At 39.0% G+C, this 25,979-nt stretch overlaps 1 protein-coding gene across 4 annotated transcripts in view; it reads left to right on the top strand.

The window, feature by feature from the left end:
* Positions 1 to 25,979, top strand: part of RPS6KC1 (ribosomal protein S6 kinase C1) — a 127,646-nt gene that overhangs the window by 28,155 nt on the left and 73,512 nt on the right. For all 4 annotated transcript variants that reach the window (XM_070734431.1, XM_070734432.1, XM_070734430.1 and 1 more), the window contains 4 exons: positions 4,330 to 4,445; positions 7,791 to 7,884; positions 8,820 to 8,870; positions 12,691 to 13,053. In XM_070734431.1, the coding sequence (XP_070590532.1) occupies positions 4,330 to 4,445; positions 7,791 to 7,884; positions 8,820 to 8,870; positions 12,691 to 13,053 (624 nt within the window). The remainder of the gene's footprint in view (positions 1 to 4,329; positions 4,446 to 7,790; positions 7,885 to 8,819; positions 8,871 to 12,690; positions 13,054 to 25,979) is intronic.

Raw genomic sequence — 25,979 nt, 5'->3', positions numbered from 1 at the left:
ATTTATCTACTTCAAGAAGCCATCGTATTATGGATGCAGTGGTTAAATTAAACATTTAAGGAAGCTGAGTATTGAGTAAATGGATATGGATGTAAAACTCTTATTTTAGATTTTAATTATTAGATTTGTTACCATGTATTGTTTTTACCACTGTTGTGAGCCGCCCCGAGTCTACGGAGAGGGGCGGCATACAACTCTAATAAATAATAATGTCATCAAACAGTTTTAAAACCTGGTTTTCCTGTAACATTTTTTTGTGTTTTCCCATTTTACAATTGGTACAAACCATAGTTATCAATGCCCAAACTGAACTGGTAATCTAATGTTGGACATAATAAAAATAGATATACAATGTTCCCTCGATTTTCACGGGTTCGAACTTCGCGAATAGCCTATACCAGTGGTCCCCAACCTTTTTTCCATCAAGGGCCAGTTTCAGCAAGATAATTTTTCTATGGCCCGGTGGGGACAGAAAGGGGTGTGCTTGGGGGCGGGATTAGGCATGGGGGTGCAGGTCCTCCCCACCCCACTGTCCCGCCCATCGCCCTGTGGCCGGCAGAAGCTGCCTCCCGAGCCCTCTTGCCCAGTGGGAGGCGAAGCACTGGAGGGAGGGGGCGGCGGCAGGAGGGCCAGGAGCTGCTGACTCCGCGGACCAGTGCAACATGCCCCGCGGACCGGTGCTGGTCCGCGGACCGGCGGTTGGAGACCCCTGGCCTATACCACGGTTTTTCAAAAAATATTAATTAAAAAATACTTCGCAGGTTTTTTTCTATACCATGGTTTTTCCTCCCCAATGACATCATACGTCATCGCCAAACTAATAATTTTTGCAAATAAATAACAAAAAAATAATTATTATTGTTAATAAATAATTATGTTTATAAATATCATGATCTTATTCAACGGTGAGTACCAGTAATAATGATGAGTAAATGGTTGTTAAGGGAATGGGAAATGGTAATTTAGGGGTTTAAAGTGTTAAGGGAAGGCTTGTGATACTGGCCATAGCCAAAAATGGTGTATTTACTTCCGCATCTCTACTTCGCGGAAATTCGACTTTCGCGGGTGGTCTTGGAACGCATCCCCCACGAAAATTGAGGGAACACTGTACTCAAGGTTGTTTATTTAAAATGTGCATACCCTGTTTTTCCTCAGTTTTGTTCAAGGTAGTCAACAAAGGTAAATTAGAACAATTGATAAAATAGTAGTAAAACACTTAAAGTAGCAATACACAGGAGAAATAAGTATAGTAAGTCTTTAAAACAACAATGTGATGAAATATGCTAATCTATAACGTAGTTGGTCTGAGTTTCATAAGATGTGTGAACACAACCAATTGTGGCTTATGTACCTTAACTTGATCTATGTACCAGATTTGACTAAAATGATTTTTTTAGTCTCAAAGCCTTCCTGTGAAAACGGATTTCAACAATCAGCAGAATGAGAAGGACAAGAGACAACTTCCTCTGGATGGTGTTTTAGAGTCAGCATTTACAAAGATAGAATAAAAAAAAGGAACAACCAAGGGATAGCTACAACAATGTAACTGGACTCTTGCTTCCTGCCTCCTTTTAAATGAACATTGCATTTGCCAGGCTAGCTGGTCTTCCTTGTTTTAGGTCGTTATAGGAGAGAAACAAATCAGCTGCCAGTAGACTGCTGAAGGGCAGCCTGCTTTTCCCTTTTGCTTCACTCATTGGATAAAGCAGTTGGATGAATTGGCATTTATCAATACCCAGCTGAAATGGCATCCTCTCTCTCTCAAATAGAAATATCAGACTTGACCATGGAGGCTGTTAAGTTTCTAGCCTTGCTCTTATTACTTAAAAGTAAGCATAAAGGTTTAATGGAAGTATATAATAATAACAACAACCACAACAACCACAACAACAGTTGGAAGGGACCTTGGAGGTCTTCTACCCCAAAAACCTGCTTAGGCAGGAACCCTACACTACTTCAGATAAATGGTTATCCAACATCTTCTTAAAAACTTCCAGTGTTGCAATATTCACAACTTATGGAGGCAATCTGTTCCATTGATTAATTGTTCAGTCAGGAAATTACTCTTTAGTTATAAGTTGCTTCTCTCCTTATTTAGTTTTCACCTTTTGCTTCTTGTCCCACCCTCGGGTGCATTGGAGAATAGTTTGACTCCCTCTTCTTTGTGGCAACTCTGAGATATTGAAACAATAGTATCATGTCTCCACCTAGTCCTTCTTTTCATTAAACTAGACATACCCAGTATTTTAGCCTCCCGTCCCCTAATCATCTTTGTTGTTCTTCTCTGCACTCTTTCTTGAGCCTCAACATCCTTTTTGTATCGTGGCGACCAAAACTGAATGCAGTATTCCAAGTGTGGCCTTTACTGAGGCATTATATAGTGGTATTAAAACTTCATGTGATCTTGATTCTATCCCTCTGTTAATGCAGCCTAGAAATTTGTTGGCTTTTTTGGCAGCGGCTGCACACTGCTGGCTCATATTTAAATGGTTGTCCACTAGGAGTTCAAGATAAAGTATTCCTAGATAAACATTAATAGTGCTATTTCATCTTTTTAACACTTCATAATAAATCCCCCTTAAGTGCTTAGAAATAACAGCATCTAAAAAAAAAAGACTGCATCCTGATTGTAAGCACCTAAGCCAATATTTAAGCACTAAGTAACACTTTAAAGCCCCGAAGTGAGTGATCTACAACCTTTCAGGCTTGGTAGCCCAGTGGGAGTGGGGAGAGGAGATAGTTCCTTGAGTGGCAGGTGGTGTAAGCACAAGCACACGCAGCCCTGCTTATGCAAGGTCAGCTTCGGGTGCATGCAGATGCTCGCCTGCCACCTGTGTGGCCCGGTTTCAAACAGGCTGTCCCCAGTAGTGGGTTGCAACCCTGGGATAGGGGACCCCTGCCCTAAGTCATTTGTAATGTAGTACAGTCCATGCCCCTCTCTCTATGATAAAAGCCCTTTTACAAAGCTCACAACTTGGCCGCTTTTCTAATAAAGATATGGCATGCAAGCATGTAAAGACAGAGAAATATGAATCATAGCTTCACATACTCTTTTAGTACTGAAGATATCTGATAACAAGGTATTGTCATCAGCATAATAGAGATTATTGATGCTACTTCCTCCAATTTTAAAATTTTCCATCTTCTTCCAATACATCTTCCCTTAATCTATAGATATATACAAAGCCAAATACTAATTACTCATCACTAAATCTATAGAACTGTAAAGCCTACAAACTTGAAACTTGGCATGTATGTTCCCCTTGGCTTCTAGGTGCTCGCTAAGAAAGAATTTTTTGAAATGACTACCAGATCATTAGTATTTCGTATACAGTATTATATTACCAAGCTCTGGAGATAGACGTTCTACTCCCCCTCCCCACCTGAAAAGAACTCTGTTCCAACTGCCAGTTGCCTTATATACACTTTGACGCTAAGGAGTTACACATTCTACATAAATGTTTAAGCTTTAAGTGTCAGTATATCAAGCCTAATCATAACTACTCATTAATTTTCAAGCTTTAACAGTCAATTTATCAAGCCCAATCACATAGTTTTGTAGTGAAGCGTGGTTATCCAGCTAATAGTTCTACATATTAATGTAATAAAAGCAATTATTTTCCATTAATCTGCAGATAGGTTGAATAAATAAGGTGAGAGTATGCAGCTTTGTTGCACTCCTTTGCCAATCCGGACCCAGTCTGTATCGTCATGTTTTATCTTACTGTAGCTTCCAGGATCCCAAGAGTCCTTTTGAGGAGTAGAAGGCCCTTCCCACTGATAATACAGTCTTTTTTTGGAATAGTCTTTTTTCATTAAAGTTGTAATCCTCCTTCACTATCCCTTCCCACTGAACCTAAATAGAAAACACTTTTGGGAGGGAGGGAAAAAAAAACTTACCGGTACCTTCCTTTCTTCCAGTAGCAAGACTGTTTTGTACGTGAAGAGAAATTCAGAATCCAAATCTTTGTTTTTAGCATAAACCAAATAGCTGAAGTCTGAAACCATAAGGGATCAGGACTAAAGTGGGCACAGTACAGAGTAGATATCTATAATGTAGCTAACTCTCTCATTTATTTGTCATTGGGGGGATATATTTAATATTTTATTGGCCAATCAACATATTCTCATAAAAGATAGAGTTTTACATTCCATTAGGGCTGCCAAATTATATGTATCTTCAATAGATGGTAAAACATCCTCGGACATTTGAGCCCAGATATTTGGTTCTGTCTCCTGAAGCAGTTGTAGATGCTTCCCTCATAAAGGATTTTTGTCAGGAAACAAAATGACTTCTTTCTCAGAATGTTGATTTTGTTCATGTTTCAGGGCGATTTGAAGAAGGTGTGATTGAAGAGAGAAGACAGTGTGCAGAAGATTTGCTTCAGTTTTCGGCCAACATCCCTTTGCTCTACAATAGCAAGCAGCTTGAAGATTTCTTTAAGGTTAATCTTTTACGGCTAGCCAATCTAATAGATTATTTCATTTCATTGTGAGAATGGAGTACTTGTCCGTATTGCTATTGCTCTGTGCAAATTAGTGCAAATGCAGCTTACTATAAATCTCAGGAGAACATAAGCAATCGCTATGTATTTGCTAAAAGGCAGCTACCCAAAATCTCAATTTCCCATCTACAGCATTGTAAATGATAGGTTCTCAGGATTGGTCTATGATTGAATCAGATTCTCTATAGGAGGGGTGCCAAATTCGATTTCATTAAGGGCCATATAAGGGTTGTGTTTGAACTCAGGGGGCAGGGTGGTGTAACCAATATGGGCGTGGCCATCTCAATGTCATTCCTGTTGGGGGCAGTTGTGCTGGCCCAAGTGCTCTGCCAATTCACATGGCCTTCCCAAGCTCTGTTTTCACTGGCAGACGGTTGCTGGAGGCTGTGGCAGTCAAAAATGGAGCTTGGGAGCCCATTTTTGCAGGCAGAAGCACCATGGGCCGATTCTTCGCTGTTACCAGGGTGGCTGTGGGGGCCAGATCTAAGTGCCCTGGGGGCTGGCTCTCATCCCTGGGCCTTGAGTTTGACACACCTGCTCTATAGTATACCAACAAACAGATAGACAGACAAACAAACAAACAAGAAAAAAATACAGTGGTACCTTTACTTACAAACTTAATTAGTTCCATGACCAGATCCTTAAGTAGAAAAGTTTGTAAGAAGCAGCATTTTTTCCCATAGAATGTAAAAGCAAATAATGTGTGCGATTGGGGAAACCACAGGGAGGGTGGAGGGCCCTGCTTCCTCCCAGGAGATTCCTAGAGAGGCCCCATGGAGGCTTCTCCCCGCCTTCTCCAGCCCTGCTTCCTCCCAGGAGATTCCTAGAGAGGCCCCATGGAAGCTTCTCCCCGCCTTTTCCGGCCCTGCTTCCTCCCAGGAGATTCCTAGAGAGGCCCCATGGAAGCTTCTCCCCGCCTTTTCTGGCCCTGTTTTCTCCCAGTAGATTCCTAGAGAGGCTCCACAGAGGCTTCTCCCCGCCTTTTCCGGTTACAGTTTCGGAGGCTCAGGTTTGTAAGTGGAAAATGGTTGTTGAGAAGAGGCAAAAAAAATCTTGAACACCCGGTTCTTATTTAGAAAGGTTCGTAACTAGAGGCGTTCATAGGTAGATGTTCTACTGTATGTGTAAAATCTCCATTCTCTCATACTCCCGTAGGCAATCACTTACTAAAGAAATTATGCTTGTTTATAAATAGAGTGATGTAACTAGGGCAAATTGATAGCTACTATTACTGGATGATGAAAGTAGGCTGAACTGATAAGTTACTATTACAAATCATTCTCCATACCAGTGATGGCAAACTTTTTTTGGTTTGCATACCAAAACAGGATGTGTGGGTATGCTAGCATGCCTGTCCATGCCCACATCTCTTCCTCCCTCCATGCATGTGCAATCCCCCCATACTGCCCCCACATATGCACACAATCCCCCCCCCCATCCCCGTACATGGACACAGGCCTCACTGAAGCCTGAAATGTGAAAAAACGGCCAAACAGACAAAGCGGAAGTTTGGAAAAACGGACTTCGGGTTTGCCCATTGTGCTGTTTTTTGCACTCAGGAGGGTTCAGGGAAGCTTCATGAAGCCCTGGAGTGCCAAAAACCCTCCGGAAGTTCAGAAAACCCACTCGGTTGAAAGTTAATTTAAGATAGGACTGCTTTCTTTCTTTCCTAGCAGATGGGGAAGGGGATCTGGTGAGTTATGAACTGTTTGATGTATCCATGCAGATTGTTTAATGAGGAAGTTCTAAGCCTCTTTGAGGAATTTTGTGTATAGCCAGAATGCCTCTCGGGTTTAAAAAACTATTTTATCTTAAAAGCTAATATTGCTGTTTTAAACTCATACCTTGTTCAAAACAGATGGTACTCTTCAGTATCATTTTTCTAGGATGGGAATATGTGTTAGCTGGAAGATGTTGCAAATCAGTTAATTTGATTTGGGAATACTTTTGATATTTATTGACTGTTCTTTCTTTCAATGTACAGTGGTACCTCTACATAAGAATGCCTCTAGTTAAGAACTTTTCTAGATAAGAACCGGGTGTTCAATTTTGTTTTGTCTCTTCTTAAGAACCATTTTCTATTTAAGAACCCGAGCCCAGAAAAAATTCCGAGGAAATTTGAGAGCGGCACGAAGGCCCGGCCAGTTTCCTGCCATTCCCCCTTTAATCCCGGCTATCTTGGGCTTTTCTGGGCTGCCAGAGGAGACTTTTGGTGGCGCTTAAGGAGGCTTTGGCAGTCCAGAGCGAACAGAGCGTTTTCCTTTCTTTGGAGAGGGAATAAACCACTTCGCTGTGGTGACTCCCTACACCCGGCATGAGGTTGCCTCCCGGAGTGCCTGGGCGCGGAAAGGCAAAAGGGGGCACTTCCCCCCCGGCCCGGGATCAACCCGGCTTCAGCCAAACCGAGGAGTCACCACAGGGAAGGAAAGGCGCTGGCTACAAAGGAAGCAAGCGAGAGGAGAGGGGAGCCCTTCAGCATGGGAAGGAAGAGGAAGCAGATAGCAGCAGCAGCAGCCGTCCTTCGGTCAAAGGAGCGGGGGGTTCTCCCCTCTCACCTCCCTGGGTTTCTCTCTCTGACGCAGTGTATGGGAGGCAGCATCATGGCGGGTGTATGGGAGGCGCGTGCTCCTCCTTGCCGCCTCAGAGTCTGTCTGCTTTTATTTCTTTCCTAATGGTTTTGCATGCATTATTTGTTTTTACATTGATTCCTATGGGAAAATGCTTCTACTTACAAATTTTTCTACTTAAAAACCTGGTCACAGAACAAATTAAGTTCTTAAGTAGAGGTACCACTGTATATTTAGATTGAATCTGGAAAGAATATAAAACTAATCTTTACCAACTTGGAATCTGGATTTCAACTTCTGGAATACTCAGTAGTGTGTGCGCTGGCTAGTTGGGGAACAATCTTATAGATCAGGGGAGTCAAACTCACGTCGTCATGGTGTCGTCACATGACGTATCAGGAATTTTTTCCTCTTTGCTAAACTGGGCGGGGCCAGCATGTGATGCATCTGGCCCACAGGCTGCGAGTTTGATCATAAAGCCCTGTTTTATATCATATTGCTATTTTTCTTGTAACTTTTCTCCCCTTGGTGAAAGTTGCATTAATCCGTAGTGAAATCTCTCTCTCTCTCTCTTTCTTTCAATCTCTCTCTCTCAATCCCTCTCCTTCTCTTCCTCTCTTTCACTCCCTCTCTCCATCCTTCATCTATCATCTGTCTATGTCTGTCTGTCTGTCTATCATCTATCTACTTACTTACCTACCTACCTGTCTGTTTTAAGGATGGAGAGGTGCATGATGGATCTGAATTGATTGGTCCTGCAGAACCACTGGTGGACTCTCTTACAGACAGTTTATCTACCTGCAGTTCTGAAGGTTGGTTCTCTCTTCTTTTTGTAATCTAGTTCCAGATTTTTAAAAACTCTAATTTCTTTTAGGAAAGGCAGTTGAGTAATTTTATATAGCACGTTTGGCTCACTTGATCTGCATGGTGTGCTGAGATTGAAACAATCCTGAAGCAATCCTAATATTGTGCAATTATTTCCTTGGCTTTTGAGTTGCATGCTGGATGGACACCTATTTCTCCAAAATAGGATTAAATCTAAATTGGAATTTTAACTATTTTGATATATTGTTTCTTATTTGTTTCCCCAAGTGACCAGCGGGCAGAAAGAAAGACTCTGTAAGAAGAAAAGAGTGAAATATGTCAATACTTTTCAGTCATGCTTTAACATTTCTGTCACATTTAAATTAGATTTGGTAATTTATGGTCTCTTAATCTTTATCTCCTCTAGATGGCAGCATTATATTTCAGTTTTAATTTTCTTGATTGTGCAAGTGGTAAATTTTTCCTGGTTTGGTTTTCTCTGTTATGCAGAAACCATGATGGAATAACACCTATTGTAGAAATAACCGTCCATATATAATTTTAAGCATAATGTTCTGATTGTAAACTATGAAATCCTCCTTATGATTGGCTTTTTGATGCACTTCTAGAGCATCCAAGTGCTCTTTAGGTGGGATTCACCAAATGAGATTTTTCAGGTATAAAATTCACAAATGCGTTAGAACATAAATGTAAAATTGGAAAATTTCTAGAGACCAGATGAAAACAAGAACACCAAGGGAAAATACAGGTCAGGCATCTGAACACTTAGGGATTTGTGGTACATTTTCAATATGAGCTGCTGGTCAAGTTACCGAACAAACTGTTGCCCCTCCTCTCATTATGTTTTAGGATTTACTGGCTGCAGTGAGCCTGTTCTATTTCAAACCTATGCGTAATTAATTTTATTTTTTTGTTTCTACAGCTCGGAGAGATGTCCTGGATGAAGTGACACTTAGCCAGTCAGAATATGGAGGTAAGAAAGAATGGAGAAAATTGAGCAGCGCTAGGTTAATTCATTATTTAATTAGAAAAAAAGAGGTTACCCATTATGCACTGGCTACTTTAAAATGGGCTTACAGCATACACTTTTTAACATTACCAGATTCTAAGCTAAATAGGGTTTTTAAAGGAACGTCAACACAGTGGATTGCATTTGGATCGTATTGGCAATCAAGGCAACTCCAGGATTAAGGTATCACATGGGGAACACAAGGCAGAACTTATTAACACGCAGGCTAATAATTTCTGAATAGCCCTCAAGGGCAGGCCCATGTAAAGCAAACTGTAGCAATATAGATGAGAGGTACCAGACAATGAAAGGCCATAAATAATGCATCCTGATTTGTTCTAATGTCAGAAAGAGAGAGAGGGAGAAAGCTGCTATAATCTGAACCTTTCTATGTGCAAAACATTGGCCTGTCTGTTAAACTATTGCTCATCTCTAGCTTAGGATCACCAAATTCATTTTTTTGGCAGAAGTAAGATGAACTAGAAGGTTACCAGATTTTGACTTTAACCTCAAGCTGTGCCACTTCACTGGTTCTTTCAATCTGAGTTTTGTATAATGCTCATCTGGTTTACACTTTTCAGTATGAGAACTTTTGAAATACTACAATTTTACATCAGTTCTAGTCTACAGTGATAAAATAAGTTGTCCATTGAATCTGAATTGGTGTATAAATCAGAATCTTATTCAAATCCTCAGTGACTTTTTGACTGAATTCTATCGATATATTTGCCGAAGTGTTCCAAATAGATGTAGGAATAAAGATTATAAATCTCCAAGAAATGGGGGCTATTTTAATGTTATTCATCTCCTTATTGCATTTTGTTTACTTGACCTATAAAGCCCTTCATGGCACTGGACCAGAATATCTCCGGGACCGCCTTCTGCCGCACGAATCCCAGCGACCAGTTAGGTCTCACAGAGTTGGCCTCCTCCGGGTCCCGTCAACTAAACAATGTTGTTTGGCGGGGCCCAGGGGAAGAGCCTTCTCTGTGGCGGCCCCGACCCTTTGGAACCAACTCCCCCCAGATATCAGAGTTGCCCCCACCCTCCTTGCCTTTCGTAAGCTCCTTAAAACCCACCTCTGTCGTCAGGCATGGGGGAATTGAGACTTTCCCTTCCCCCTAGGCTTATAAAATTTATGCATGGTATTTATTTATTTATTTATTTATTTACTTATTTATTTATTTATTTATTTATTTATTTATTTATTTATTATTTAGATTTGTATGCCGCCCCTCTCCGCGGACTCGGGGCGGCTCACAACAAGGCATAAACAAATCGTAACAAATCCAAATAAATTTAAATATTTTAAAAAGTTTAAAAAGAACCCCAATATACTAACAAGCACACACACAAATATACCATACATAAATTGTACATGCCCGGGGGAGATGTTTCAGTTCCCCCATGCCTGACGACAGAGGTGGGTTTTAAGAATTTTACGGAAGGCAGGGAGAGTAGGGGCAGTTCTAATCTCCAGGGGGAGTTGGTTCCAGAGAGTCGGGGCCGCCACAGAGAAGGCTCTTCCCCTGGGGCCCGCCAACCGACATTGTTTAGTTGACGGGACCCGGAGAAGGCCCACTCTGTGGGACCTAATCGGTCGCTGGGATTCATGCGGCAGGAGGCGGTCTCGGAGGTATTCTGGTCCAATGCCATGAAAGGCTTTAAAGGTCATAACCAACACTTTGAATTGTGACCGGTATGTCAGTATGTATGATTGGTTTTCTTAAATTGGGGTTTTTAAAATTAACTTAATTATTAGATTTGTTTACATTGTATTATTATTGTTGTTAGCCGCCCCGAGTCTACGGAGAGGGGCGGCATACAAATCTGATTAATAAATAAAATAAATAAATAATAAATAAAAGATGGGTGACTATTAAATGTCACTATGTATTTTGAGAAAATTGTGTTATTCAATAACCTAGGAGCCAAATCTCTTGGGGAAACACTAAAGAAGACATATGAGGTATGGTAGGTTCAGCGCTCTGAAATACCATCAAAACAACCTGGACAGCTAATATAAAGTATATTTCTACCAACTGTGCTTTAATTGTTCAGACAGAAATAATAAAACAAATCTATCATTCCTTTATGAGATAATATTGCACTGAGACTTGTCCCAAAGGTGCTGTTCAAAAGGCAACTGTTCTTCTGAAGAACTGAAGAAGCTTCTTGGATCAGAACCGGAATGCTTTCAAGGGGGAAAAAAACACCCCAAAAGGCCATTTGCCTTTTGAAAACCACCTTTGGGACAACCATGACCTGGATGATTGAGAAACTTCATAGATATTTACACTGAAACATAAAAAGAAAGGATTCATCAGCAAGTGTATACTCTGCATAATATAAACAATAATGGAAATGGACAAAGAAGAATCTATTCCTTTCCCATTGAATTGGAACTTGGATTCATCCAAATAAATCCAATGTTAGAAGGTTTGGGGCAGAAAAAAACAACATTTCCTCATATGGACCTATAGAAGTGGCATGCCAAGGTTTTTTTTATATTAATAAACTGATTTTAATTTAAAAAAAACCCTGATTTTATTCAGTAACTGAATTTAAACATGCTTGGGATAAACATATATCCACCATAAGATAAAATATAGGAAATAGTATACGGGCAAATTTGATGGACGATGAGTCTTTTTCTGCCGTCAATCTTCTTTGTTTCTATGTTTAATAATCACCGACCTAGAATGATTTGGAAGAAAATTAAATAAATTCAGACAAGGAAAATTGTCACTGATTGCAAGACATGTTGCCTATACAGTGGTACCTCTACTTAAGAACTTAATTCCTTCTGTGACCAGGTTCTTAAGTTGAAAAGTTTTTAAGTAGAATCAATTTTTCCCATAGGAATCAATGTAAAAGCAAATAATGTGTGCAAACCCATTAGGAAAGAAATAAAAGCTTGGAATTTGGGTGGGAGGAGGAGGAAGAAGAAAAGGAGGAGGACAGTCTCTACCGAAGGAAGAAGGTGAGGGGAATCAAAAAAATCCAAAACTTTAAGACTTAAAAAAAAAAAAGAGGGACTCTGAGGCAGCCAGGAGGAGCACGCGCCTCCCATATGCCCGGTGCGAGGCTGCCTCCCATACACTGCACCAGAGAGAGAAACCCAGGGGGAATGGCAGGAAACTGGCTGGGCCTTCGTTTCGCTCTCAAATTTCCTTGGAAATTTTTCCGGGCTCAGGTTCTTAAGTAGAAAATGGTTCTTAAGAAGAGGCAAAAAAATCTTGAATACCCAGTTTTCATCTAGAAAGGTTCTTAAGTAGAAGCGTTCTTAGGTAGAGGTACCACTGTATATGATAGTACACTCTACCTCATACTAGTCATATGTTTCTCAAAATTAATTGCTGGACAATTTGAGTGATGGTCTCCAGTGGGCTTTTCTTGAGCCATAGTATGAATTAAATACTCAACTAGTTTAACCTGGCAGAGTACTTGTGTTTTTACTCACCAGTGTAATTGGTTATATAATTTAGGTTGAACAAAAATAAGTTATAAATTGTATGATTTTCATCAAAACTCTTCATTAGAGTTTATGATATACTTTACTGAGTGCTCAAAGTATATCATATCTATTATCCTAATCACCATGTAAAAGAAAAACCACTAGCTTTTTTAGAGGCAGTGACCTGAGGCTAACATAGTTAATATCTTTCATGGATATTTCTTGTAGTCACCTTCTAAATCAAGATTTGCTAGTAAAGCTTCTTTAGAGGACAAAGGGAGACTCCACCCACCTAATGATTAATTCCTTTCTTTCCTTGCACTACAGGTTTATCCACTGACAGTGATTTGATTTCCTTGACCATTGATGCAGATTCTCTTGTTGAGTTAGATGATGGAATGGCATCTAACCAAGGCTCCCCCAGTGCATCACTTGGTCCCGGCTGCGCTGCTGAACCTCCAGTATTGGCATCAGCCATTTTAGATCATGAATGGAGCAAATCTGAAATTGAAAGGGAGAGCCGGGGTTTATTCACTGGGGCCTTGAAGGCCAAGCTTGGCAGAAGAGATTACGTGGACAAAGCTAGAGAACTGATAAAGCTGGCCTTGAAGAAGGAGGAAGAGGAAGATTATGAAGCTGCATTTGGCTTTTATAGCAAAGGAGTTGATCTGCTTTTAGAAGGAGTTCAAGGTATGGCCTCATTTGTTTTAACACTTATTTTAATCGAGTTAAACCTTTATCCTCTATGCAGCAAGTTTGTACTGTAGTTAAATAATTGGCTATTGAAGGAAAAAGAAAAGCCATTCTGGATCACTTTTCCTTCCTCCCTCCCTCCCTCCCTCCCTCCGTCCCTCTCTTTCTTTCTTTCTTTCTTTCTTTCTTTCAATAGAAAAGCTTATAAAGAACAGAAATGATAAATTACTTACAGGCTTGCAAGCTAAAAGTCATCATGCAGAAATAAAAAAGAAAGCAAGTAAGCAAACCATCTAATGCATTAAAAGGAGGTTTCTTATTTATAATATTTAGCAGGTTGAAGATCAGGATGCAATAGAACAAGGCATCGGGCATTTTCAAACTCACATTGTCATGGTGGTGTCATGTGATGGGCTTTCCTTCCCTTCGCTAAACTGGGTGTGGGTGTGCCCACAGAAGTAGGTTCTTAATCCGATTGTCACCGGTTTGCGAGTGCGCTTGCGTGCAATGCTTCTTTCCCTCTGCAGAAACATCCCAGATAGGTGGATGGAGCCTTCTGCCACTGCTACTGGTTTGCTGAATTGGGCCGAACCGGGAGCAACCCATATGATTATTTCACATGATCAAGAACAAATCTCCAGTACAAATGATCAGAAATAGAAGTAAAAATTGAATGAATGAATGAATGAATGAATAAATAAATAAATAAATAAATAAATAATAAAGCTTAAAATGAGAAGTACACAACCTCTTGTGCAGTGATTCTCAACCTTTCTAATGCCGTGACCCCTTAATACAGTTCCTCGTGTTGTGGTGACCCCCAACCATAAGTCTAGTACCAATTCTCCCAACATAGCTTTAAGCTGATTCGCAGTGAGGGACAACACCCTCCCCCCCCACCGATTGGTCGGATTGTAAAAATATTTTCTAAGGCACCAGAATAGAAGCTTTAGTTCCTAACAGCATGGGAAATTTGTATTTTCCCATGATCTTAGGTGACCCCTGTGAAATGGACATTCGACCCCCAAAGGAGTCCCGGCCCTCAGGTTCAGAACCACTGTTCTATAGGGATGCTACATTGTTCCCAGTATATAAAGTAAGATTTATGATGACACAATGTAAAGAACCTTTCCTTGAAGTTCTAATCTGAGCCCACAGGGGGGTGCTCAAGGCAAAGTCTTCTATTTTTCTCTAGGGGATAAGAAAATCCTTTCCACTGAATATGAATTGATAACTAGAAGGTAATGTTTTTGGATGTCCCAAGTTTCTTAACAAAATTATTGTGCCAAAATAGTTCTCATCTTCTGCACTAGACTTTTACACTAACTAATGCTGAATTAATATACTTTCACAAATAAAATTTGAGACTTATGTACTATCAAATCTGGATATCTGTCTGTCTGTCTGTCTGTCTGTCTGTCTGTCTGTCTGTCTGTCTATCCATCTACCTACCTACCTACCTACCTTATCTATCTATCTGTCTGTCTGTCTGTCTGTCTGTCTGTCTGTCTGTCTGTCTGTCTGCCTGCCTGCCTGCCTGCCTGCCTGCCTGCCTGCCTGCCTGCCTATCTCCCTCCCTCCCTCCCTCCCTCCCTACCTACCTAATTTCACCAACCATCTTTCCCTACCCTACTTTATTTTCTGGCCAGCTTAACATATTCAAAATAATGCTACAAACAATAAAACCCAATAGATGGCATCAGAGAAGTAACCAAACTCTCTCCTTCACCAGCAGAAAGAGAAAGGAAGATCTATCCAACTACATAACTAAGTTATGAACCAATGTAATAACAGTTATAGAAGATGCTTTAATGATTTCTTTAAAGGCTGTTAAGGTAGACATCATAGAAATATCTGAGGGAATATTATTTCAGAGGAGAGATTTACAGCCAATATTTTTTCATATTCTGGAAGGGTACAGTAATGGTATAGTGATTTGTTGATACTACGAGGGTCGCCCAGAACGTAATGCACCACATTTTTTTTCTCAGCCTACAGTAATGGTACAAATGCGAAACTTTCGATATAAATTATTTGAATTGTCAGGAGTGCATGTGTAAATTTTGCGTTTCTTCAGACAGACAGCGTAGCTGCAGCAGTGTTTCAAAATAGTATCTGTAAGTGATGTATGTTACAATCAGCGTGTCGTCATTGAATTTCTCACTGCAGAGAAAGAAACTGTTGGGAACATTTACAAATATTTGTGTACAGTTCAAGGAGAATCTGCAGTCGACAGAAGTATGGTTAGTCGCTGGGCACAGAGGGTGAGGCCACTAGAAGACAGTGCACAATGCAGAAATAGCCGCCCCGAGTCTTCGGAGAGGGGCGGCATAGAAATCCAATTAATAAAATGGCTTTGTGACCAGAACAAGGAGTGGTACCGACAGGGCATACACGCCCTTGTGTCTCGCTGGAGAAAGGCCATAGAAGGGGACAGAGATTACATGGAAAAATAGGCAGTGTAGAAGAAACATAATTCTTTCTTGTGTGTAAGTTTCATTGTGTTCAATAAATAATTATTGAAGAAAAAAAATGTGGTGCATTACTTTCTGGGCGACCCTCATACCTAAGGAAATACTATTCTATACTAATAATCATGTTCTTACTTGCTTGTCCTGCATGATTTCAGGGCCTGCTTTATAAAGACACTACTCATCTAGTTTAGCAGTGAAACTATTAATCCATGTAACAGTGGAGGAGGGTTTGTTTATCAGTTGCTTATCAGAGCTTGGCTTTGGTTTAAACTAAGAGGAAATGGCTGGACCAAGGTCCACTTGGTTTCACAGCTTGCTCCCATGCCTAAGGGTGTACTAGAACCTTTCCAGTCCTACTCTAGCACCAAAGCCATTCTAGCTTTCTGTAACATTATGTAGCAATATAATTACAATTAATAACACTGCCTTAATAGTAATAATGAGAGCTAACATCCTATGTTCGTTATAGTGTGTATTTGGTTTGGAGATTCCTTGGTGGAAGTTCACTGTCAGCTGAGAAATCTCACTCCGTGACTTTGAGTCAGTAACTCTCTTATTTCAGCTTTCCCCCAAAATTGTGTTAAAAACTGGAAGTTAAGGCTGAGACTTCAAATGACTTTCTCCATTCTTGTTGATTTTTCGTGTGAGAAAACTATCTTCCGGAACCTCTGTCCTTGATCTTTTTTAAAGCCTTCTCTCCAGTCTCTCCCTTTAACTTCTAACCAAGATTCTGTTTTACAGCTGAACCTAATTTGGGAATCACAAACCTTACATGGGATTCTGTGCTCATGTCTTTAAAAAAGAAATAGGTTTTCATTTTGTGTTAAAGACCCAAATACAAGCTATTGCCACATAGTGGCATCAAGCATGTAGAATAGGTATATCTCAAACTTTATCTGGTATCTCTGTCTGAACATAGATAATCCCTCCTCTCTCTTCTTGTTTTATTTTACAATTTGTGGTATTTTAACGCAAATGTTGTTGTTTCACTTTTCTTGGTATCGTCTACATCAGCCTTGGCATCTTTAAGCCTGGGGGACTTCAACTTCCAGAATTCCCCACTCAGCTTTGTTGGCTGGGGAAATCTGGGAGTTGAAGTCCACCAGGCTTAAAGTTGCCAAGGTTGGTGACTCTTGGTCTACACTAGCTAAAAATTGGATCGTGTCTTTGGTGATGGTGGTATCAAGGGGTGGGCTGCTGCCCGGATGCGGGGGAACGCAGTGGGTAGCGAAATGGAGTTCCACCCCAGAGTACACAATTTGCACTGAAAGATGTTGAAAGAAAATGCAGAGCATCCTGCAAAAGCCATAGCTTTTTTGTAAGGAATGTATTGGATATTTGTGGCAGCCAAAAATTCAGGCGATAAATATGTCCTCAACAGCCCTTTCTTTAAAGACTGTTCTTTATAGAGTTTCTGGTAAAAAATGTCAAATTTATTTGGGAATGTTATGAGGTAAAATCACTCGGTTATTTATTTTATTTTGTTATAAAATTTTATTAGAAAAAAGAAAAAACAAGAATGGATACAGTAATACTTTCATGAAGGGGAATGATTTGATGAAACAAAACAATGCACATCTGTGGCAAAAGTAAATGTGTTGCATGCACATTTATTAAAGGAGGCCAGCTGTGATCAGAATTTCTTCATCACATAACAATGCTGCCCGTTGATAGAGTCCTGTGTTTTTTATTTTCCTCTCTCTGTATATAACATTTTTTTTCAACCAAAATGTGCACCTAGTCCAACAAGAGAAACAGAAAAGCAAAGAAATATGGTATTTCCTTGAATTGTAATCTTTCGACGAGGGCATGTTGGTCATGAAGTTAGCTAACTGAATATTGCCAGAACTGGCTCTTAGAACTCCAGAAATTTACTTTGAGTTATTTGGAAACCATAACTGTGTTTTGTAGATGTTGCTTACTCTCCCTTGTCACCTTTTCACTCAAAAGCATCTCCAAGAAAAGTGATCAGCCTGTCACTTCAGGATGAAAAACTTCCTTGCCTTTCGTAAACTTCTCAAAACCCACCTCTGCTGTCAGGCATGGGGGAATTGAAATATCTTCCCCAGGCTTATATAATTTATGTATGGTGTGTTGTGTGCGTGTTTTTTAAATTATGGGTTTTTAACTTCGTATTATTAGATTTGTATTGTACATTGTTTCTATCACTGCTGTGAGCCGCCCCAAGTCTACGGAGAGGGGCGGCATACAAATTTAATAAATAAATAAATAAATAAATAAATAAATAAATAAATAAATAAATTCATATGTACATAGCTTTGGTTGGAGACGGAGAAGCTGCTTCTGAGTCCTAACCTCTTCGCTCAAATTCTTCTCATTAGGGATACTCTAGAAAAAAGGAGCCTATTTGTGTCAGTAAAATAAGTTAGAAGTAGGATTGGTTGATTAATTTCTGTTAATTCTGTTAATTTCTGTTCACTAATTATGTTCTTTTAATATATTAAATATGTATTTTCCAAAGCATCTGAAGGCAACTCAAGAAGTAACAAATAGATGATTAACAGAGAGAGTGAGAGAGAGAGAGAGAGAGGGAGTGAGAGAGGGAGTGAGAGAGAGGGAGTGAGAGAGAGGGAGTGAGAGAGAGGGAGTGAGAGAGAGGGAGTGAGAGGGAGGGAGTGAGAGGGAGAGGGAGAGAGAGAGAGAGGGAGTGAGAGAGGGAGTGAGAGAGAGAGAGAGAGGGAGTGAGAGAGAGGGAGTGAGAGAGAGAGAGAGAGAGAGGGAGTGAGAGAGAGGGAGTGAGAGTGAGAGTGAGAGAGAGAGAGAGAGAGAGGGAGTGAGAGAGAGGGAGTGAGAGGGAGAGAGAGAGAGAGAGAGAAAGTTGTCTATAATAGCCTCACAGCGAGATAGACAGCAAATAAATTTAACAAATAAATAAGAGAAATCCAACCTAGAACTAAGAAGAAATTTCCTCTCAGTGAGATCAATCAATCAGTACAATGGCTTGCCTCCAGAAGTTGTGTGTATTCCACCATTGGAGGAATTTAAGAAGAGATTGGGCAGCCATTTATCTGAAATAGAATCGGGCTTCCTATCTGAGCAGGGTTTGCATTACTAGGAGATCTCCAAGATCCCTTCCAAATCTATTATTCTGTATTTTAGTAGAAAGTTACGCATGCTATAATGGATAATGGATAAAAATAATTTCCAAACTAACTTTGTTTTGTTTTCTACCTTGAGTATATAGATGTCTTTAGAATGCTCCCAAGGTTGCCAAAAATGCTTCAACCTTCACAAAATTGATATTAATAAATTTTACAAATAAATACCCTTAAAGAGAGGAACAGTCCTAGGAGATTCGTGAAGTTATCCTTAAGGAATCAAAGAAAAAAATATCTAATTAAGATACATGGATGGGAATTTTTTGTATATACAGTACCTCTAGCAATAGAATTTGATGATTATTTTCAAAATACTTTTGCTGCTTAAAATGTCAATATCAAAACACCCTTTTCTTTAGAAGTCAGAATGTTAAGAATTATTCTCTATCTACACCCTCCCATTGGGAATAGTGCATTATATGGAGACACAGCAGGATTTCTTGGCTAAAGCACCCCAATTATGAGATGTTCTCCCTGCTCAGAAATCAAAGTGTTGGTTTGGAAAGGCCTAGCTGTTCATCTGGACTTTTGATTTTTGCTGACAGCAAGGTTAAGGTTTAATCAAGGACACCCAGTAATCCTTCAGGCTAATGAAAGAATCTAGGTTTTTTTTGTTCCCAGAATCTATGCTGCTTCCATTAGCCTACTTATCGCCCTCTATTTTAAAAATTCTGTAATAGGAGTGGGAGAGTCTATGTGCTACATGTACGTGCCACATGTATCTTTCCTGGCTCCACTCAGATTTGGCAGCAAAATGACAAAATTTTCAGCAGTGTTGTGTTTTGGGGTTTGTTTTTTTTGTTTCCAGAACCAAGTGGAGAGTAATTATGTGTATTTAAATAATTTAATTTTAATTAAGCTTAAATTCAATATTTCACCAGGAGTACAGTCCTTAGCATGGTATTAAGAGGGAAATGTGATGCCTGCTCCTCCAAAATTCCCCCTACTAGACTAGCAGGTAGATGAAATTCTGGTGTACAGTACGCAAAGTTATTAACTAAAATATTTTTTGGCGTCAAATCTGATTCAGGCCTCTGTGTTTTTATGGAATGTTTTTCTAGATGCATGGACACCACCTTCAAACTGATGCCCTGTATCAGCTGTCACCAATTTGATGCCTTCTATGTATTTGGATGTCATCTGCCCCTTAATGCTTGCCACACTGTCTAAGAATTTTGGGGATTAAAATCTCAGGACATCCAGAGGGCATCAGAATAGGGAAGATTGCTATAAAACCTAATGGATACTGGCTGAAATTTGCTACACCAGTTGTAGAGAAGGACATGATCTAGACCATCTGTAAAACTGATGCTGGAGTTTATTAATATGAAGAGCAGCCTAAGGTTGGTTCACCCCTCCAGGCCCATTTATTGCCTTCTGATTTAGTGAATACCCTTTTTGTTAATTGATTCTTTCTAGTGAGTCCTCAAATGAACTGCGCATCACATCAATCCCTTCTCTACTTTTATAGATGGGTCGGAAAGGAGACGAGAAGCAGACTTTGAAAATTCTTTCCAATGGAATAATTTTCACTGTTGATATTTTCTTGCTATTACTTTCTGTATGGGTGTTATTGGTTTATTTTTATTTTTTAAAATACATTTTGATTTTTAAAAAATCAATAGCTACAGGCTTTGCAGATATGAAAATAAATAAATAAATCAGGCATTGCAATATCTTCCAGGAAATGTGCAATGCAGATATTTTTCCTGTAGTCCCTTGTATTGAATGTGCATTCCCTGTTCAAGCTGGTTTCCCAGGATCAGGCATCTGCTGGGTTCCTCTTTGTTGTCTTAACAAGTTCCACTTACACTAGTCTGTTTCTTGGCCATTTTGTCTGAGCTGGGTTGAAAGGGCTTCTAGAACAGAATGCAAAGGGCAACGGGAATCCTTTTTCATTCATAACAATAACAACAACAACAACAACAACAACAACAACAGAGTTGGAAGGGTCTTTGGAGTTCTTTTAGTCCAACCCCCTACACTACTTCAGACAAATGGTTATCCAACAACCAAAAACGTTCACAACTTCTGGAGGCAAGCTGTTCCTTGGATCAATTGTTCTAACTGTCAGGAAATTCCTCCTTAGTTCTAAGACGCACCGGAATATAAGACACACCTTAGTTTTGGGAGAGGAAAATATAGTAGCAGCAAAACATTACTGGTCACAGTGAATGTGTCTCTAAAAGAGAATGTCAAAGAAGTCAAAGCTACCATTGGTTTCTACTTGACTTCTGAGCCCTGTTCAACATTCTGGTTATCTTCTATAAAGCTATATATAGCACGGTTGTTGTTCAATTGCTAATTCGTGTCTGACTCTTCGCAATCCCTTGGACCATAGCATGCCACTCTCCCTTGCTGTCCACTTTTCTCCTGGACTTTGCCCAAATTCATGTACATTATATTGATGACACTATCTAACATCTTATCCTCTGCCTTCCCCTTCTCCTTCAATCTTTCCTTATGTGTCCAGTCAATAAACTTCTATTCTGTTCTTTCTGTTCTGTACTCTTCTCTTCTCTTTGTAGTATTTTCTTCTCAATAGATGGCCAGTATTTGAGCTTCAGCTTCAGTAGCTGTCCTAAAAAAACCCAGTCATGATTGATTTTCTTTAGGATTGACTCATTTGATCTTCTTGCAGTCTAAGAGACCCTCAAAAGTCTTCTCCAGCACCACAATTCAAAAGCATCCATTCTTTGGCCCTCAGACTTACTTATGGTCCAACTCTCAGAGCCATACATTATTACTGGAAAAACTATACAGACCTTTTGTTGGCAAGATCGTGTCTCTGCTTTTTAATATGCTGTCTGGATTTGCTACAGTATATGGCATGATGCCAGGTTGTATCAAGGATTAATTTGCTAAATATGATTCTGCCCTTCCATTCCTACCAAACAGAAAAGACCTGCTCAAAGTCCCGTCCCCATAGCAATGATGTTGACCAGAGGAACGGTCTCTTCAGTAGTGGTCTCTACCTTATGGGGATATATTTTGCTGTTATTGTCTTGACATTTCAAAAAGCACAAAGATGTTTATTTCAGTGATATTTGGCCATTGGTGAAGAATTGTGGGTGTTTGTCTAATATTTGTTTCCAGTTTTTAATTTATAATGTTATATTATGATGTTGTTATTGACAAATCATATCATAAATTATAATCTTGTCCATGGCCCAAAGGCTTTTAGATTAGAGTGGTATAAAGGTAAGGTAAAAACACAATAAAATAAAAAAAGCAAGTTAAATATTTTGTGTCATCTGCAGATGAGAACAAAACAACCCCCAACACTTTATTATGTCATTGACACATGGATGATCAAATTAACTTTGGTCCCTCCTGAGTTAATGAACTTCTGCACTGAGGACTCCTGGTCCCACTTGCCATTGTTGAGCCCTGAAGCTTCTGCTGTGAAATTAACAAGCAGAGACCTTCACTGATAAAACAAACAGTTTTTCCGATTTTCCATTGGCTTTGAAGCCTACTGAGGAAAGTCGTTTGACATAGACACACCAAAAAAAACAAAAAACCTCATTTAGGTTTCAATTGTCTTGTCACTTTTTTGCTGGCTGTATAATAATTTTAAAAATTAATATCTCTTAAGTTCCATTGGTAGAATGAAGGTGCAAAGCATTAAATTGACAGTGGTTGTAAAATATATATTAACAATTCTAAATAAGTGAGCATTTCATATTTAGGTTTACACATCTCTTAAATTTTTTAAGCGGCTCTATAAATAATATATTATGGACCAAGTGTATGAATGTGACAAGAATGCATTGTTGACATATACTGTCTGACAACTTAAAGCTATATTGCCAGATAAAATGTCATCATAATGGATATTCATTAGCTTCTCTAAAAGTGGAACTGCTCTAAATTTGTTGAGCTTCGTTACATGAGGAGCAGGTCCATGTGCTAGGTTATCATTTTTCTGAGTTGTAGGAGTATCACACTATATCAGGGTGGGCAATCTGCACCTGCAAGAACCCCACTTAACCCCATCTTGCAACCTTCAAAATATTCTCCATTTGGGTGGCTGAATTTTAGGAGCAAAAATGCGCATGTTTGGTGGTACATCCCCCCCCCCAACGTTTTGCTAAAATAAAATGCAAATAGGTGAATTAATTCCTTGTTTCCTCCAGAAATTATTTTAATCCCTCACCCAGTGAGACCAATGCACTCTTGCCTTTGTTGCCAATGGCAAATTTAGGCCTGATTTTAATAAGCATGACCTCAGAAAGTTTGCTGGCTCCACTTTACAAATTCAGTTACATGGTACCATCATTTTGGGGTTTAGTGACATAATTTTTTATTCTATGTTTTTATTTAGTTGCTCTAAATAGTTAAACAGTGAAACTAATTTTACACATTGCTACTAATTTTCAGTAATGCTTCTTGTATGCTGAGTTGTTTGATTAAAAAGCAATGTATTTTATAGACAAACAATGGGATTTTAAGACTTGATGTATGTCTTATTTTAATGTTCCCCTTCTTTTTCATTGGTGGATGGTACAGACAACGTTTTTATTAATGGTATTATTTTGTTACTATTCATAATTTATTTAATGATAATAATGTTTACTCCATACCTTGTTTCCCACCCAAATGAGACATCCATTTATAATAAGCCCAAATAAGCCCAATTGGACTTTTGAGTGCATGACAATAAGGCGAGGGCACTTATTTCAGGGTTAAAAAAAAATAAGACAGGGGAAACACGGTAGTAAAAGTCACTAGAACAAATCTAGAGAAGCTTTATCCTTGCGTGGTCTCCCTACCTTCTTCAACACAGCAACTAACCAAACAAATCCATAACCTTTGTTTTACATTTCAGATTAACTGCAGCTTGCTGTGTTGTCTGACCTTGGAGGAACAATATAACTCTTAACTTGGATAAATGGAAAGACGCCAACTTCATTTAAGAGTTTATGACTTTGTTTTATTTTGATTAACCATAATTACAGTCGAACATAGTTTGCAGTTTGGACAACAAGCTAAACTAGAGATAATTTTTTAAAAACAGCAAACTTCATTAATCCCTTCTGAGCCACAAGAGAAGTACATTCGCAAAGTAAAAGAAGACAGAGGGAGGTTCAAAACTGATATGAATTCAATTTTTTGTTTTTCATGAAACCGTTAGGCTGGTATTTGCTAACTTCAGGCATGATGACAGAGCCTTGGTGGCGCAGTGGTTAGAGTGCAGTATTGCAAGCTACTTTGGCTGATCACTGGCTGCTAGTAGTTTGGCAGATCGAATCTCAGTAGGCTCAAGGTTGACACAGCCTTCTATCCTTCCAAGGTGGGTAAAATGAGGACCCAGATTGTTGGGGGCAATATGTTTACTCTCTGTAAATCGCTTAGGGAGGGCTGTAAAGCACTGTGAAGTGGTATATAAACCTAAATGCTAATGCTAAGTGATGGTTACTTATTTACACAGTTTTAAAGGAGAATTGGACAGATTCGTGGAGGATCCGATTAACAGTGGCTACTAGGCTTAATGACTATGATTTTAGAATCCTAGGCAGAAAGCCTGGAAAACCAGCTGCTGGGGAAAAAAACACGGAAGAGGATTACAACTTTTCTGTATTTCTTTATAAATTTCTTAGATACTCCTAGTTGGGTCCATTCTGGACTAGACATGACTTTGGCTTAATTCATACGTCCCTCCTTATATTTTTAGAAATGGCAATTAGTCCCAGATGTTCAGAGTACTTTTTCATCAACATCACATATATTCACCAATACTCACTGAGAAGATTGTGTGGCCTTTTCATACTTGAAGTTGGCTCAGGTGCCAGGCTAGGAGCCTATATTTATCCTTTCCACGCTGGGAGAATTCAAGTGTTATGCTAGCATAGTTGCAGCAAATATAAACCCACTCAGCTGCTGATGCAAATAAAAGAAAATTCTTTTTTAAAAAAGAAAAAAAAATCCCATATAGGATGATTTGCAACGGAAGCAGCAAATAACTAAAAATGGCTAGAAGCCTATATGTGTTGCTTGGTAGCAGTAGAGTTATTTTTCATCTTTTCTTTTTTAATATTCTGTTTGCAGGAATGGCGAACAGAGCATCTAAAATAACCACTTTCACATTGCAACAAACACATCATCATTTGCTTAAAAAGAGTTATAATTACAGTTGACGAAGCATGGCCACCATAAAAATGCATTAGTTTAGCTTGACACATTAATTACCTGTTTTTGCAGATGTTTTTATATATTGTTGTGCGAACAGATTACAAAATAATTACAGGAAAGTCATATGGAAAACAAGCTAAGGGGGTGGTTTCTCGCTTAAATATTTTCATTCATGTGAATTTGTGCGAGGCACAGCTGCAGTACAGCAAATGGGAGAGAGAGAGAGAGAGGCGAGAGAGAAACGGAGGAATCTCGAAGGGTTTTCATTTGAAGGTCTGTCATCAGCATTATCACACTTTTTATATTCTCCTTCAGAGGACAATCTTTTTTTTCCAAAAAATAAACCAACATTGCCTTATTTATAAAAGTCTGATTCAGGTAAAAACCCTCTGATCCTCATCAAATGAAACACAAATATCTGCTGGTATCAAGGAAGACACCTAAATAGGAAGTGAATATTTCGTTTGAAGGAAGATGACCTTGCTTGATTGCTCTATAAAGACTAATTAAAAGCTTTAATATACCTAACACATATTAGTGATGTGTTTTTTAATGTTTTATTTTTTCAAAAAAAAAATCTCAAAAGCATAAAAAATCTCAAGGATTATTCAGAAGTAACGTGACTTCATATTCTGTTGAGAATCTCGGGACACACGAAGGCAATGTGAACTTGAATATTTGAAAATCATTAATTGCGATTGGCTTTAAATGTCTGTAGCAATACAAGATGTTTTTTTTTAAAGCAGGAATTATTATTACAGGGCCAAAAATTAATTTTTATAAATAATTGGTATTGTAGTTATTTCAATTGAAGGAGAAACAACAAATAACTGAAAATAGCACATTAAAAATATTTACATTGCGAGGCGATTAATTGTAGATAACACTTAACATGTATAATAAATAGTAAAATGAAAATCTAAAATTTGGTAAATTTTGAAAATTAAGACAATTCTAAATCCAGTAACTAAGTATTGGAGAAAAGTATAAAGGAGGAACAAAAGAGATTAGAAATTGAATTTGGTGCTTTCATATCATACTAAACATTATGTAATTAATCTCTAGATTTTGTATTGTCTTTGTTTCTTTCTGGGTTTATGAGTGTCTAGTAGTTTTAAGATTTAAATAGAATAGAATAGAATAGAATTCTTTATTGGCCAAGTGTGATTGGACACACAAGGAATTTGTCTTTGGT

Source organism: Erythrolamprus reginae, chromosome 1, assembly GCF_031021105.1.
Source record: "Erythrolamprus reginae isolate rEryReg1 chromosome 1, rEryReg1.hap1, whole genome shotgun sequence".
In the NCBI taxonomy this organism is placed as follows: domain Eukaryota; kingdom Metazoa; phylum Chordata; class Lepidosauria; order Squamata; family Dipsadidae; genus Erythrolamprus; species Erythrolamprus reginae.
The sequence above is the reverse complement of the archived record's forward strand: the minus strand, read 5'-3'. Positions and strand labels throughout refer to the sequence as shown.